General features: G+C 38.6%; 1 protein-coding gene across 2 annotated transcripts; it reads left to right on the top strand.

The window, feature by feature from the left end:
* The first annotated feature begins 4,619 nt into the window (after positions 1-4,619).
* LOC128782447 (programmed cell death 1 ligand 1-like) lies at positions 4,620-16,452 on the top strand. 2 transcript variants are annotated; one of them, XM_053932808.1, is made up of 9 exons: positions 4,620-5,092; positions 6,066-6,112; positions 8,192-8,260; positions 8,932-9,282; positions 9,721-10,002; positions 11,180-11,290; positions 12,851-12,901; positions 13,783-13,848; positions 15,426-16,452. In XM_053932808.1, exons 2-9 carry the CDS (start codon positions 6,073-6,075, stop codon positions 15,446-15,448), a joined length of 993 nt encoding a protein of 330 aa, XP_053788783.1. In that variant the 5' UTR covers positions 4,620-5,092; positions 6,066-6,072; the 3' UTR covers positions 15,449-16,452. The 2 variants fall into 2 exon arrangements, with proteins under 2 accessions (XP_053788783.1, XP_053788785.1); XM_053932810.1 differs by having other exon boundaries at positions 8,172-8,260.
* Positions 16,453-16,730: the final 278 nt, after the last annotated feature.

The following is a 16,730-nucleotide window of genomic DNA, read 5'->3' as shown; positions in this document are numbered from 1 at the left end:
TGATGGGTGTCTCACTGATAAATTTGTGAGAATATAATGTTCTTTCAAAGCAGGTTACCAAAGATACCATCCATCTTCATCCACTGAGCCCCTTGCAACCAAACAAACCATTTTGATCTGTCTAAATCTTTCCTTGAGGAGTGCAGTAGTCCTCTGTACTGCAGCTCTGGCAAACCTCTGTGTTACAGAGATCTGCTTTCTGTGGAGGGGTTAGCATGATGGGGCAGCAGATTTCAACAATACAGGAATAGATAAGGGAGAGGTGGAGGGGCAGAACTGTGACTTATTGCTGGGAAAATGGTACAGGTTTCTGAAGAAAGGATCTAGGATTTAAGAAATAGCATGTGACGGGGCTGACCCCCAGATTGGGGTGACCCTGGGAGGTGGTAAAGTCTCTCCTCCAACCCAGGCCTTCAAAGAAAGACTCAGTAGTCTTCAGTCATTGAGTCTCAAGGTAGTTTGGTTTATTGCATGTTATCTCAAGGCACACACACTCCCTGACATTCTCTCTGACTCCTTCTCCCTCTGTGTCTCTCTCCATCTCTCTCTCTTTTCGTCTCTCCCACCCAAGGGCTGGTGCCATCTTTTATATCACACATTGTGTATTAAATGTTTATAATTTTTCCCCAATGCCTATCACCTATATTGAACAGTGACTTTCTACTCTAAACCAATCTGTGAGTGCCAACACCACCAAGAACATGGAGGATAGGAAGAAGAAAGAAGGAGGACAGGGCACGCCCAAATCCCTCCATCCTAGAACTTCTGACCTCCATGTACAAAACTCAGACCCCTCTGTACAAGGCCTAAAACCCCCCTGTACAGCACTCAAAAATCCTTCCTTTCACTTTGTGACTACTTCTATTATAATATGTAAACTTTTGTGATTTCTTGTTCTTCCTGCAAGGTTGGTAAATTGTTCCATGGGTCAAATTCAACCACAGGGGTTTCTGGCTGCCTGCCAGGGTCTCAGATGCTTCTGACCTGGACCCAGAACATCCAAAAGTGTCTAAGGGACACCTCGGGTTCTGACAAGCATAGAGAATGGAGACTAGTTTCCGTAGGGCACAAGAAGCCACTGTGATTCATGCCTTTGGAAGGGAGGCTGGTTTGAACTACGTCAGACTTCAAACACTGTCAGGAGCCCACCTGCAGCAGGGGCTGCAGCTCTTGCCTCTCTTTGTCAGTACAACTTGCAGCTCCAGACATGAACTGAATTATGTGATTTCACTGATATTGACAATATTCATGGCACCACACTGGGGGATATAGCCTCTCTTGTTCCAGTTCCCAGTCTGTCAAGTCAAGGTATGGAGACTACAGGAAAAAATCAGACAGCATCATATATTGCATGGTGCTGTTAGATTTTCAGCATTTCTGAAGGCAGGCAGTATTTCTCTAGTCCAGAAAGTAACAGGTATTTCTGCCATTACAAAAGACCTATACAAAATCATGAAGACATTTCATAGTAACACAAATCTGGCATCCATTAGATAGGCAGTCATGTCTCCTTTATTCTTGTCATATTTTAAAAAATAATATTTAAATTATAAGGTGTATTTTCTCACAAACAGCTGGTCCAAAAATAATTGAACCTTGGAAATGTTGACTCTGATACTTAAAAAAAAAAAAAAAAAAAAAAAAAAAAAAAAAAAAAAAAAAAAAAAAAAGTCAACTAAAAATTGAAATAGCTATAATTTGTCCAGATGCAGATATTCATTAGGTAATTTATTTGTGATTTATACATTATGAGGAAGAAAGAGGAACACAGAATTAGAACTAGAAGAAATATTTGAAAGAAAGCAAGAGTATTTTTTCTTATCTTTACATGTAGTGCACTTGGATGCATCAGGTTGAATTTTACCATAATGACTTGGATGTTAAACAATTAATTGTTCTCTTCAATTATATAATCCAGATTGAGAAGGAAACATATCATGCTAAAGAGAGCCTGCAGAACTAGTATCTGGAAAATAGGTTATATCTGTATCAGTCTGCCTGACTGCTTTCATTGAACTTGAAAGATTACCTACAAAATTAAATTCCAAAATCTATCAATCAAAATAGTTAGTTTGAAAGAAACTTAAGAAAGAAATTGAAGATCAATGTCCTGAATTAGTAGAATTGAGCAAGCCAATTTCCTTGTTTTACCACAGTATATTTACTTAAGTATGCTAGAAGTGTACTCACTATAAACATAGATGACTGTAAGACATTTTAACCCCATAATAACGAATTATTTAACCTGTGACAGTAACTTTTTTCTTTTTTTTTTAGATTTTAGTAATGAATGTTCAGCATAACAATCCAGATTTTTAATATTTTACATTAATGAAGAAAGATGATTGCAACCTTGTAGATTTTTACCTATTTTTTGTTTTACTATTTGACTTTTTTGAAAATAGGAATTGTGTGAAGGAAAATCCTAGCAGCTACACAGAGCTAAGATAAGCCTGTAGCTTTGACAAAGCATTTTTTGTTTGCTGTAGGGGAAGCCCCTACATTATCTGGTCTTTACAGTTAACTTAAAGCATTTATAATAAACCAAAAGCTTCCACTTCATTTTGGGAATGTTTTTGTAGTCATACTTTGTTTTTACTGGAAAGACACTTCACAGCTTGGCTTAAAATGATTTTGTCTGGTTTTGTGACTGTTTTGTAACTCATGTACACCACACAGCTGTGTAAGTAAAGTTGCCATTTACAAATGTCATGTTTATTGCTAACCTATTTCAAGCTTATTAAAATACGAGCTTCCTCTAAGTCCTTTGTTTGGGCTCCTACCTGTCTTGAGACCTCTGTGCTTCTCTGTGCTTGTGGAGATGTGTCTCTGTTGGGCTGATATCCCCTGGGAAGGGCCTGGAAGCAGCAGGGACAAAAGTCTTTGTCTGTCTGGAGGTAGGTGTGAGATGTGTGCAGAGGAGTTTTTAAAGCATAACCTAGTATCTACATCCTTCTTTCTGAGGAACTCATGTTATATGTTTCTGGAAGATTTGAACACAATTAAATTGATTGCTGTTAAACACCTCCACATCAATGTACTGTATCAACAGAAAACCTGATGGCTTCCAGGTAGGGATTCTTGTGGTTTCTCAAACACCTGCTGGCTTATGGCCCACAAAACCATTAACATCATACTGCAGGTGGCAGTATGCATAGGGCATAGAGAGCACAGGGCTTTGGGTGTCCTTCCTCTCCTTTAGTACACATCTCTGAGATGTATGCTACCATGGATCACAATTTTGTATTTGATTTATATTTTGCCCTGTAAATACACTCATTAGTTAACCGCTCTCACAATAGCTCTTTGGTTCTCTAGTATTGTCCTGAGTTAACATTGTTATTTCAGGGTTGCTTTCTTGCAGAAAAGTTATGGCTGAGATTTTGTTAGGGTTATGTTTCATAACATAAGAAATATTATCACAACAAAAAAAAACACATACACAACATTGTATGTCCAGATCATATTATTACGGTATTAAATTGGAGGTTTGTCTCCCAGAAGGCTCTTTAAGTGGCAGGGAACAGACCTATTTAAATAAATTGCTTCTTTGTCTCTGGAGAAGCAGGACATAGCTCCTGGAATTTATGGATATCCTGGATACTGTGTCATCATTTCCAGTCTTTTGACACCAGTCATCCTCCTCATGAGTACATATCCATCATGCAAGCCATCCGTTTAGAAAGTGAATAAAATTATCTCACCATGTTAAAAAAGAAACGATAAAGAAAAGGCATGGGAAGCAGGGTGAGGTAGGGGTACTGATGCCGCTTTTGGTTTTGTTTTCTAGAGCCTCACTGCTCTCAGGAGCAGAGAAGCTGCCTTCAGAACTCCCCGTTCTGCCTCGGCTGAAGCTCTGGGAAACGTGAGGCGTAGGGGAGGGGCACGGCGCTGGGGGTTTTCGGGACGGGCTTCCGCCAAGAGCCGCGGCCGGGAGCAGTTCCCGGCAGGGCCGCGGCCGGCGCACCCGCAGCGGGGGGAGCCGGGGCCGGGGCCGGGGAGTAACACACCTGGTCCGACCGAGGCCTGGCCGAGGTGGGGCGGGAGAGGCTCCGCACAGCTTCGGCGGCCGCGGAGAGAGCCCCAGGTAGGGGGGAGCCGGACGGCAGCTCTGCGGGGCGCGGGACTGCCGGCGGCCGGAGCCCTTCCCGAACCTGCCCGGGTACGTTCTCCGTGAAAGCGTTTGCTGTCCTTGGGAATGCCCGGTGGCAGGCAGGACTGAGATAGGAGTCTGGGAAGTTTGTTGCAAAACAGGTCAAAAAATCCCAAAACTCAAACTCCACCACCGCAGTATAGAACTGTGCAGTAAATGTGTTTGTGTGCATGCAGATGTGCACATATATATATATATATATATATATATATATATATATAATGTGTGTATAAACAACAAAATTAATAATAACAAAAAGAAACTCAACAAAACAAAATGCCACCTTTCCTGGTCTTTTATTTGCTGCTAAAATTTTACATGGAAAATGCAACCCTGTGACCTCAAGGCAAGCGATGAAAAAGCAGAAACTAATTTCCTGACATTGAAAGGTCAATACATTGAAAGGTGGCTACTCTGATCTCACAATATTTTATAAATGTGTTTCAGTTTCTTTCTGTGGCACCTTTTTTTTTTTCCCTTCACAGAGACAATATAATTTGGTGTATTTTTAAGAGCAGCAAAAAAGCCAGTGGAAATTAACATTTATCAGTCTCACCTACTGTGAATACCCACCCCCTCAATCTCCTACGGTAGTTTCAGGTTGTTACAACCTAAATGTTACATTCAGCTATTTAATATACCACAGTTTCCACATTCATCTCACATATCAAGTAAAAACATTAAACTTTATCAGTTGTGTACATTACATGGTTTTTCTTCCATGACAGATACTGTTAGCAGGCTGTCAGGTGGAAAAAAGAAAACAGTGAAAACTTTTTAGAGTGCTCATTTTACAGTATTTTAACTCCTCTGAGAATTTCAACCCTTTTCTGTTGTATATGAAGATAACTTAAGAGAATGAGTTTACACTGAAACATATCTTTAGAGCTGCATTTTGTGCTGTTGACCCGGTTCTCCCACTACAGTCTACAAGTTAATGTGAGTACATCCTTTTGCTTCTAACACTTGAGCGGGGAGGGAGGTTCTGTATTCTTAAATTACTTCTAGAATCAAGAAAATTAAAAAGACAGTGCTCTCTGTTTTTTGCTAACATAGTACATAGAATTAAGAACTCTTTTTTCACTACACGGTAGTAAGGCAAGGGGCCTTCATTGTGTCCAAATCTTGGGAAGAGAATATCTGTCTTTACAAGAGAAGGGTAGGAAATGCTTTTCCTGTTATTCCTACATTATTCCTTTTCCTATGACCTTTACAGACATGAAAAAATTGTGTAGGAAGTTCTAGTTGTTGTTACCAGCTTTTTGGCATGGCTTGCGATTAATAATCTAGGGACCCTGAGTTTGTGTAGATGGATGACCACTTGCAATTGGTGTTCCAAGGACTGGTGCTCACACATAGCTTTGATCGGATTACATGTTTCTTAAAATACCCATGGCATTTTTATGTTCTAATTTTTGCAGCATTTATGTCTTTGGTTACAGTGAACCACTGTTAGCAATACAGAATTTTCCCTGCTGGGGAACTTTCCAATAATGGGGAAGTTTCCTAAAGAAGTAGGTGTAGTTACATCAACATTTAAGTTGTCACATGAAGTCTTTTGACAAATAGTTCTGGTTTTTCCTGTCTTTTTCATTTGATTGTGGGAGAAACGTGCAACAGCAGTACTAAGGAGCAATTTGCACAGTGAATATACTTCGCTTTTAAAAAACTGTTTGCCACAGATGTTGGAAGCAGGCAGGAGGACAGAAAGGGCATTGTGGTAGGTTCTGTAAGAAAAACAGCAAGCAGATAGCTTTAGTAAAGGACTTTGATTGATGTCAAGGTCTCAAACTGATCCAGAGGATTCTTTTGCTCAGGGCAAAACGGGAGGAGATTCTATAATGGTTATTGGTTTTCTTTTTGTATGCACACCTGGATTTGACCTGGACCTACATATTTTTCCCCCTGAAAGTGAACAAATGAATACACCCGCAAACTTTCTCAGACTTGAGGAAATCTGTAAGTAATAGTCATGCTTCTTTTCTGTCTTGTTTTCCCCTACACTGGGAGAAAGCATGCTAATAAATTTCAGCAATTGCAGGACATAAACATGGGTCTTAGGATTATAAAAGCTAACTTGTTGTTGTCTGTCTTCCAGGAGTTAATCAGAACTCCTCTTCTGGAGATTGTGCCAACACTCAGTTTTTCTGTCAATAAGGTGGATAGGGTTTGCAGGCAGGAGTATGGGTGTCTTCCAGTATCCTGACTGTAGTGCACATACTGTCTGTTCCAAGTAGTGTACTAGTTCAAGCAGTCTGCTTTGTTTTGCAGTCTACAGCCTCTACTTAAAACAAAACAAAAAAAAAAAAAAAAAAAAAAAGAAAGTATTTTAAGTATTTTGCATCTGAGTGTGCTGCAACTCTGGTCATTCTGATAGGGGGAGTGCACAGTCAGTCTCAGTGGCAGGCTTGTCTCCAGAATAAGGGTGAGTATGGCACATTTGTGTGATGGGTATACCTCTATCCTGTTTGAGAAGTTTTACTTTGGAGCTTAGTTGGTGGTCTGGAGTGCTTGTTACGTAGCAGGGGAGTCATGATGGAGGCATTCTGATACATATGTGTTCAGAGAAGCTCTTGTGAACCCACAGGATTGGGCTGCAATTTTCTAGTACTTTCAAGAACATCACTTGTGGCTAAGGAATAAGCCTGGTATCTAATCACTTTATGAAGCTTAGGATTTATCAATCAATCAGATCTTGTACCCTGAGAATCTTTGTATTTTCCTGCACCTGTTTTCAGACCACGCTTACATTGTTAACAGTGTAGTGGATTACCTTCCTTTCTCAGCTTCATATGCATTGCTTGCTGCAAATCAGCTGTTGGGATCAGGCAGCAGCAATCTGAGGAAAAGAAGTCGCTTGAATCAAATTATTAGAAGGAGTCTAGTTCCCTTAAGCCACAGCACTATAATGGCACATGCATCATATGAATTCAAGACAAAATTGTTTTTTCACTATCATCTTAAAGTTGACAATCAGAGAAAGAAGGATAAAACATAAAAATGGTGAAGAATGGCAGTCAAGATAGAATTTCATCAGTTAGGAAGTGTTATGAGCATTACAATTGTCTAATTTCTTATACAGATTCTGAAACTACCACTAGAAAACAGCTAAAGGCAATCCTTCCTTATTTTGGTGGATGTTTGGGGGGCCAAAATTAGAACTTTATTTAGAAAAAAGTTCTTCAATTTTCTGTATTTATGACTTAAAATACAGACTTACCAAAAGCAGTGGGTGTGTGAAGATTAAATGTATGAGTTGATATTAATAAGCATTTTAAAATGTTAAAATGTTGTGTAGGACTATAAAACCTATGTCAGTAAAAAGGGGAAAAACTTCTGACAGAAAAGTGAAATTACTTTTGTATTCAGAGGTAAAGCAGCAGAAATTCAAGGCAATAGATTCTGCTTGTAGATTGACTGGCTTTGTCACAGTTCTACAAAGGCACTATCGTGTGAACAGTTGAATCATAGTTGTTATTGTGTAAATACGTGTTACAAGATGAACTACTGCATGAATTGTTTTCACAATATATGTAACTTTGTGAGCCTTCTGGTCGGTACTGTGGGACCAGAAAAAAAAAGCAGGGTGTATTCACAGTATGTTAAAGCAAACAGGTGGGGAAGAACCAAGTTCTATTTCCTGCACTGACTGAGTATAGAAAATTCTTTCATTCTCCTACTAGGAGCAACATTCCCTGCTATAGTTAGGGGTACAACTGGGTATTTGTGAGTACTTATTCACTAATCAACAGATAATGATAAAGCATCTATTTAGCCATATTCAAGAACAGACATTTAAAGCAAATAAAGTAAGATGTTTTTTCTGGACCCACCCATGCAGGAAGATTTCTGCCTGATTATCTACTGGGTGTAGTTTTGTCCCGTTTTTAAATAGGGTGGAATTCAGTGTCTCCTGTCCAGTTCCTTGTGTGGATTGACTATAAAGTGTATTTGATAGTGCAACTCAGAAAATGAGTATGTATTTATATTTGTCTATTTTTTTTATTTTTATTTTTAGTTATATATTTTTATTTTTAGGTTCCATCTACATAATGAGAAGGCCTTTGTTTCTGTATGTATTTTTATTCTACTGGCATTTCCTAAATGGTAAGAAGCCATAAAAAGCAGTAGAACTGTTTTAGTATGTTTTCTTTCCATGTATAAGCACAGAAATGTAATTTCTCCGGTTTTCCTTCAGCTGCTAGCATTTGAGCTTTTTTCCTTAATGTTTTAAGTGAAAAGGTCTTAGCATGGCTTTACATTAAACTAGATGCCTGTATTTTGATATGGGGCCAGGTTAAAATCCCTGTCAGTGGTCCAGCAGAGGCACCATTTCAAACAAGGTACCATTGGCATTACTCCAAAGGTTTTCTATGCTCTATCAAACCTGGGAAATGTTGTGTATTCTTTAACATTGTGGGTAAAAACAATTGGCATTTATATAAACAGGACATTCTCATTGGAGGCATTAATAATTGCCTGTTACCACAGCAGTGTTCTCAAAGCAACAGCTGAGGGGCTATGCATATACAGTTCACTGTTTTTAGTACAGCATCACACTGTGTGTGCACAAAGCAGGTGTCTGCAGGTATGAGTGCCCATTGTGTGTGTATACAGCTTGTCAAACACTTGGACAACTACATACCAAAATGTTTAACTTTTCAGAACACAGCAGATACTTTGGTCCTTAAAATTTCCTATGGATATGGTAAGACATGACTTCAAAGATTAGGTGTATTATTGAAAAATTAACTTTTCTTCCAAATTTTGTTTTTCAGCTTTATTCACTGTTGAAGCTCCTCAGTCACTCTGCATTGTGGAACGTGGGAACAATGTGACCATGGAATGCACATTTCCAGTGAATGGGAAATTAGAGTTTAGAGATTTAAGTGTCAGCTGGGAAAAGAAAGATGAGTCGAAGCAGGTTTATGAACTTCACAAAGGAGAGGAAGACTTCAAAAATCAGCACAGTGACTTTAGGGGAAGAATAAAAGTGTTGAAAGAGAATCTGAACTTGGGACAGTCTCTCCTTCAGATCACTGATGTGAAGCTGAGAGATGCAGGGGTTTACCGCTGTGTTATTGTCTATGGGGGAGCTGACTACAAGACAATCCATCTGAAAGTTAAGGGTGTGTGTGCTACTACCAGAGGTTCAATACCCTGATACTCTTAAAAGATTTCAGAGGAGACCCTGAAGTAAGACATATCTGGATTAGCTGTCTCATCGGAGACAGGAGCTATCCAATGGTGCTTGCGCAGCTGTGTAACTTGGCACTTCTGTTTAGGTTGAATCTGTGTTCTGTCCTTATGACATGTAGGGAGTCAGGTTGCAAAATCATGTAGAGAGTACAAAGACCATAAAGCCTAGTGATCTTTCTAAACTACATCAAAATTGTAATAAATCCTGTATCTCCAGTTATAGACTCAATAGTGTTACTTACTTTTCCTGCAAAAATCCAAGCTGAAACTTGACCCTGGGGGCTGAGGGAAAGAAAATGTGTCTTTCATTTAATACAGGCTGTGCTTCTAGCTTCCTCTTGCTAATGATTTTTTTTCCAATTGTTTAGCTCCTTACACAATTATAAACCAAGGAGTGGAGAGCACAGGACGCAACGAATGGAAGTTGACGTGTCAGTCAGAAGGATACCCAGAAGCTGAAGTGATATGGCAAAATAGAAACTACGAAGATTTGACTGATAAGGCAAACACAAGATCTGAAACTGCAAGTGACCAGTTGTACCATGTGACAAGTACCCTTACAATCAAAAGTGGAATTGATGAGATTTTTTACTGTATATTCTGGAATAAAGAGCTGCAAGAAAATACAACTGCCATTTTACACATAGCAGGTAACACTTCTAAATTTCATTTATGGTAATACACTTCAAGGTGCTAATGTAATATTGTCCCAGTCGAATCAGCTGTGATTTGTTTCTCCTTCCAAATTTTGAAGAGGCTAGAAAGAAAGACATACCTATGTCATTAAGTTTTGTTATTAATGTATACTTTCGCCATAAAGACATGTTCATCATGTGTGTATGGTCAGAATTTAAAGACTGGAATTTTGTGTGACCTGCAGGTATGTGGAAATTGAGTCTAAATGTTTAAAAAGTTCTATTATTTGGAAGACATGCAACCCAACACCTGGAAATTAAATCCTTCCATCTTCCAAGAATATTCTATTTTGTTGATGATTACTGTCACATAAACTTGAACAATATGGTCTTTTCCTTCCACTACAGACTTTGCTTTGAGCACATTTAAATTTAAGTAATTGTACACAGATTTTTTTTCCCTCATAAAGTCAGAATTGAAGGAAAACTCATAAATAGACAAGACTAATAAAATTCCTAATGAAACCTTTTAACTGGGCAGCTCCTCTGCTGCTTTTGCTTTTGATTATTCTTTTCTGCATTGTAACCTGATATGTTTTCAACCAGACTGGAGACCCAATCCAACTCAAAAATAGTATTTCTTTGTCACACTGTTACTTAGTGAGGTCATTTACCTTGTCCAGTTCACCACCTAGTTTTAAAAACAACTGTGCAGTCACACATTTTGGACATGACAAGGGTTTGAAACAGGCAGGTTTAGAGTGAGAAAGCCAAGTAATTCTTTCAATGGGCAAGTTTGATTTTAACAAGAAAAATATCTGGGATTCAAGGAGACCACTTACCCTTTGCATTTCGAGCAATCATTACCAGATGAAAGGAACTCTGTCCTCTTTCTCAATTACCTTTTTCCTGTAATCCTGATGGAAAACTAAGCCAGATGTAACACTTGGACAAGCAGAATTCTGATGTGATCAGAGGCACCATCACATGACAAACATTAATATGTTCTATCTTCCCCCGCCATTATTTGAAAAAAGTGTTATGTGCACCATTAACACCTGACCTTAGACACAGTCTATAATGTTATAATGTCTTTATGGCTAATAGCAAAAATAATATAGTGAAAATGAAAGGCAAAGGGAGGACTTATGCAATTATGTAATATCTGATCCCCTACCTGTTTTTCTTGGAGATCCAACTGATGGCATTCTCCAGACTGAGAGCAGACGCTTTGTTGGAGCAACTCTCATTGCTACTGCTTTTGTTGGATCAGTGCTTCTCTTTCTGCTCTGCATAAGAAAAGGTATGCAAATTATTTATTTAAGAGTATCTCAGTTATTATCAATCTTCTCTGTTAATTCATCCTCACTGAGTGGAACGAGACAGTTTTTTACCACATAGTTTATTTCTCTTTCTTTGCTGGACTTGAGTAGATACTAGCAAGTTGACAGAGTGAAACATTTTATCAGCCCCTCACAAACCCCATTTACCCGTGCATGTCTGTTAATCTTTCTTATAGATAAGGATGTAAGCAGTAAGCCTAGTATCTAACCTATTGCAACATTAAAGCACTTATTTTTTACCTACTGGAAATTGGAGGTCCCTGTTCTGTGTCCTCTCTTTTGACTGGGGACCAGAATGCTGGTAGGAGACAGCATACTGGAGGTTATTTAGTGGTTCTTTTTCTACATTCTCTGAAAAATTTCACTGAACTGTAAGAGCACCTGTTTTTTAAAGCAAATATTTAATTGATTTCCTTACTAAGTTTTGAGCTTTCTCAGTTCACTTCCTGAATTAATGTTGGACATTTTTAGCATCACAGTATGTTGAAAAGCTAAAGCATTGGCAATAATTTGTTTTCACTTGCTAGGTAACAAAATAAAAACTTGAAGAAATAATTTGTAGGTTATCTGAGTATGAAAAGACTATAGCTAGCACCCAAAATAAAGGAAAAAATGGTTTTTAACTTGTTACTTAAACTGAAACTAGTATTGTTAATTTCTTTTTCTTTCATAGGTTGAGTGGGGGAGGGGGGCAGCTATGGAAACGTCTTGAAAGAAGTACTCATAAGCTTAACAGGCTTGCAGGTGATTCTAACAGGCTGCAAGAGGACTGTAGATAATCCTGCAAGTATAAGAATATACTTGCCCTAAGAACATAATAGAAATAGGAGAAGAACATGAAAGTGGAAGAAGGGACAGAAAAATCCTTGACTGCTTAAAAGAATCCCTCTGGGGATTTCACTGAAGGTCAGAAGTTTCCTAGGTTGCCTGACTAATATTTATTGTTTGTGTGTGTATGTGATAATGCACATCACGTTAGCTTTCATATCCATCTGTATATACACACATACACATGTGAGTGTGTGTGTTTGATAAACTGTAAGTTGATTCAAAAGCTAAACTAGGGACAATAGGTTTTTGTCTTAAACCCTAAACTGTCCTGGGTTACCAGAAAAGTGATTTTTTTCAGAACAGAATCTTCCCAGAAAGTATTTTTTCCCTCAAAAAGCACTGAGATGATCCCCTTTCTGTTCCCTGATTTCTGATATGTTCAAATTCTGTGTGAAAAGATGCAATGGGAAACCATTTGAATAAGTATTTTCCAGTGATGTTAGTATAGTATCAACGGAGTTCCGGCTTAGAAACAAGAAAAGGAAGTTGGAAAGGAAGCCAATAGACTGGGAACACTGAAGAATTTATTTTAAAGTTTTTGAAGAAATTTAATGTTTTGAGAACAAATGATCACACTATGTAATGTTTGCTCCTCCCACCAATGTGATTAAGTTCCTCATTAAATCTAAAGCAATTATTCTGGGTGGTTTTTAAAATTTTAATTTTTTTTTCCTTTTGTTTTCTTTCAGCTAGAGCAAATAAGGGCAACAGAACACCTGTGGCGAGTCCATCAATAGCAAGTATGTACATATGACATAAATCTAGCAAGAGTGTGGTTCTTGTGGAAATAATTGCTTGAGAATTAATTTTGTAATGGTGACAATCAAATGGAGATTTATATTCCATTTTGATTTTGCTTTCTACATTTCATTTACATAACAACTATAAATTACAATTGAAGAATGGCTTTTCACGACTGTATCATCAAGGAAAATGTGAAAGAAAAGCATACTTGTTCCAGGAACTGATGCACTCCTGATATGCACAAGAAAAGATCAGAGCAGTATGCTGTGTTTTGGAAAATCTGCAATAGGATGGGACATACTACCTCAGAATGGCATCACATCCTAATGTGCAGGCTTTTTTGCTTCAATTTGAACTGCATTGGCAAATTCCTTTGTTTTCTCCAGTACCATAGCATGCATTTGAGAGTCTTGGTCACAACATAGAGAGTTTAGCCCTGTTGAGAGAAACTCAGGGAAACTTTAGTTTCTGTGTTGTGATATTGATGCTATTTACTATGAGCAAAGCTCAGTGGAAGGCTACTACCACCATAATAGGTAGTATTGAAGGAAATTAAGAAAAGAGAAAAGAGACTTAATATTTACAGCAGGAGAGAAGATACTAAAATCCTTTTGCTGCCTCTGAAGATGGTTACTGGCTGACTTGTTTTTAATTTGTTGTATGGGTATTTGGAGACCACCACAAATTAAATTGCTGTGTGAAAATTAGTTTATGTTGGCCATTGGTATTTTTGGTGTTAATCTCATCCTTTGCTCTGCATTCAAGTCACTCTAGATCCCGAGTGTACTGAGATGGCAGTTTCTAACATAGATTTATCACTATAGAAAAAGCTTAAGCTATGCTCAGTGCTGCATGTATGTATGTCCTTTGCTTATAGAGCTGGCGAAAGATAAGGATACACACGACTGCAAACATGCTCCTTTTGAAGACAGAGAGCTGGAATGTAAGTATAAATGATGACGTAACAAATTGAACACAGCATAAACCATCCCTGGTCACTGGAGCATTGATTCAAGGTTGGTTTATAGGCTCTTGTTTCAACAGACAGAACCTTCAGGAGATAATACAGCCTCCCATTCTGTGTCTTACAAACTCACCATCATAACTCATTGTGTACTGTTTGTTACATCAAATAATGAATCTGTTTTTTAAAATAGAAAGTAAAGATATACAAAGGAAAATGTGGAGATATATAAAAATCCAAAGCAGTTGCTTTTTCCAGCTTGTACTTTTGCTGTAGAAAGAATTGTTCATGCATATCTGTAAGGCTGGTGATGGCAATGAGGGAGGGGACAGGAACTTGTCACAGCCACTTGAGCAGGTCTCAAGCTGTGTGATTCTGTCTCAACAAAGCAAGAAAATACATGATCAAATATCTCAAATCTATGAAACATCATGTGGTGTGGAACAGGAGGGTGAAATTATTGAGGTTTTTAGCAGCTGTGCGTTACTTTTCTTGGCCCCGGTCGGCTCCCGAGCTCCTGGCTTGGGCGCCTCAGCTTCTTGTCAGGGCTGGGGCTCGCCACTACTTCCGGGGTCGGCTGGCCACACATTGCTGTTGGCGTGAGGGAAGAAACGAAAAGGCAGAGAATTCATTCAAATCCATCCACGTGGCGGCTCGTTGCTTTATTGGCCGCGGGAGCTGTGATGTAGAAGCCGCAGCCCGCTCCCATCCTCGCTTGGATGAATCTGGCCCCGAGGCTGGGGGGGAGCGGGATGATATAGGGGTGGGACAGGGAGAACAGGAACCATCCCCACCCAATGAACACAGACGCCGTGGCGGTGACGTGTGCCACAGTAACCAATGGGAACACGGCGGGGGCGGACATGGGGCTTCAAGGCCAGTGGGATCGTGGGAATGGGGTGACAAGCACAGAATTCTCAAGAGTTGGCAGGGAGTGGTTACAAGAGTGACAGGGGGAAACTCCAATAGCAGGCAGCCTGGAGCTAGTTACTGCAGGGGGGGATGCACGAGGGTACACAGAACCGGCAAACTTAACAAGGATCAGAACCCCTAATCTGAACCCAAACCCAGGATGCAACAGTTTTTCTCTCACTTTCTTGCTGACTTCTAAAGCACTTGCATTAATTGCATCCCAAATTCCTCCCTGCTACACTTACAGGTAAGCCTGCTGGTCCTGCAGGTGTTGATCGCCAAGCCAAAGAGTTAGGACCTGGGGATATACCACTGGGAATACTGACAGAGGGAGCACTAAATGTATTTGAAATAATTTTAAAAGGTTTTAAAAGAAAAGGGGACCTAAGCAACATCAATCTCACTGTATTTGCTAAAGAGTACATCCCAACAGTATGTTTGAACTACCACTTTTATTTCCTCCCATGATCATCTTTTCCTGTTTAATCTTTTAATTAATTTAATTTTAGATCTTTAATTTTGACAATGAAGGAAACTTTTTGGTACCTTCAAACTCTAGGAAAGGGGTGCAAAGGTATGAAGTGTTCTGTGCCTTCACCATTTTGTAATTTGATAATTTTTTAATATAATTCTTCCTGTTACAGATATGCAAATTGAGAAGACCTAGAGAGAGCAGGGGGAGACTTTTTCCCTCTATTGTGAAGATTTGACAGCTCAAATGTTCTGTGTTCTATCTATTTAAGGGGATATTAATTTTTTGTATTTATTGTGTGATGGCAATCTTCTATATTGTTGTAATACAGGAAAAAATGTAATTAAGTTAAAATAATTATTATAGCATAAAAATTATTGAATGCAAGCTTCTGTATATGTGACTAGATATTGAGGTATTTATTTAAATATCAAAGTTTCTATCTTCTCAAGTTTAGGCAAATGTGTCTTTCAAAGATTTCATTTAATTGAATGTATCTTTCAGGTAAAGCACTTTAGGTCTATGACCATCATGAATTTCATAGCTAGCTCTTGATAGGCCATCTTCTGAACCTTCTTTTCTTCCTTCTTCACCTGAACTCTCAATTTCCTGCACATAACTGATTTTCCATTGTTGAAAGAATCTTTTCAATACTTTGATCCTTATAAAAGGTGCAACAAGACAAGTTGCCATACATACAGGCATTTTCAGTCCTTAAAATACCAGATGCTTGCAGCTAAGCCTGAAAAAGATGATTTAAAACTCTTGGCAAGTATGGTTTGGAAATTAAATAATACTAAGCTTTTTGATATCTTTCTTTGTAAAGCATTTTGGGCATTTAATTTCCTCATGATATTGCTGGCACTACTTTGTTGCTGGTCACTGTCTTCTGATTTACAGTCTGGGGATAATACAATTCTTTGGATATTTAGGAAAAACAGCCCTTGCTTTAGATGGCCATTTTGTTTTCTTGGGAATGGAAAAAGGAAAACCTACTTACTTCTAGGACATGAAATACATGCACATATGATTACATAGAAATGCTGAAGAAACCTGTTAGTGGGTCCCATGTCACAAGTTACTGTTACGTTACATTTTGCTAAGCGCATAGCTTTTTGGGGGGGATCATACACAGGTGAAAAAAAATTATTACAATGGTATTCACAATTGTATTTTTTTTAATAAAACATGTTTTGTTTTTCTTGTGTTTTTTTCTGCTTTCCTTAACCTGTCAGCAAGTAGTGTAAGCTCTATTTGCATATTTCTGAGAAAAAACAGTATCTAAGATTTAGGTGTAGGAGAGAGTCTACAGCCATGACCTCCCTCTAATGGCTCCCACAAAGAACAGATGGCAGAGAACTGGAATCTCATTGGACTCAGGTTTTATTTTTCATTCAAAAAGAAATACTTTATTGTGCAGTCCCAAGAATGTGGACACAGTCCTCATTCATGAATGCCAGGGCTTCTCTGCTCTCAG

The sequence above is a fragment of the Vidua chalybeata genome, chromosome Z, assembly GCF_026979565.1.
Source record: "Vidua chalybeata isolate OUT-0048 chromosome Z, bVidCha1 merged haplotype, whole genome shotgun sequence".
Lineage (NCBI taxonomy): Eukaryota > Metazoa > Chordata > Aves > Passeriformes > Viduidae > Vidua > Vidua chalybeata.
The sequence above is the reverse complement of the archived record's forward strand: the minus strand, read 5'-3'. Positions and strand labels throughout refer to the sequence as shown.

Bases quoted from the DNA above. Each gene is read 5' to 3' on its own strand.
- LOC128782447 (XM_053932808.1), top strand. From the start codon at position 6,073: ATGAATACACCCGCAAACTTTCTCAGACTTGAGGAAATCT. The intron at 8,261-8,931 runs GTAAGAAGCCAT...TTTGTTTTTCAG, and splicing joins CTACTGGCATTTCCTAAATG to CTTTATTCACTGTTGAAGCT. The intron at 9,283-9,720 runs GTGTGTGTGCTA...CCAATTGTTTAG, and splicing joins AATCCATCTGAAAGTTAAGG to CTCCTTACACAATTATAAAC.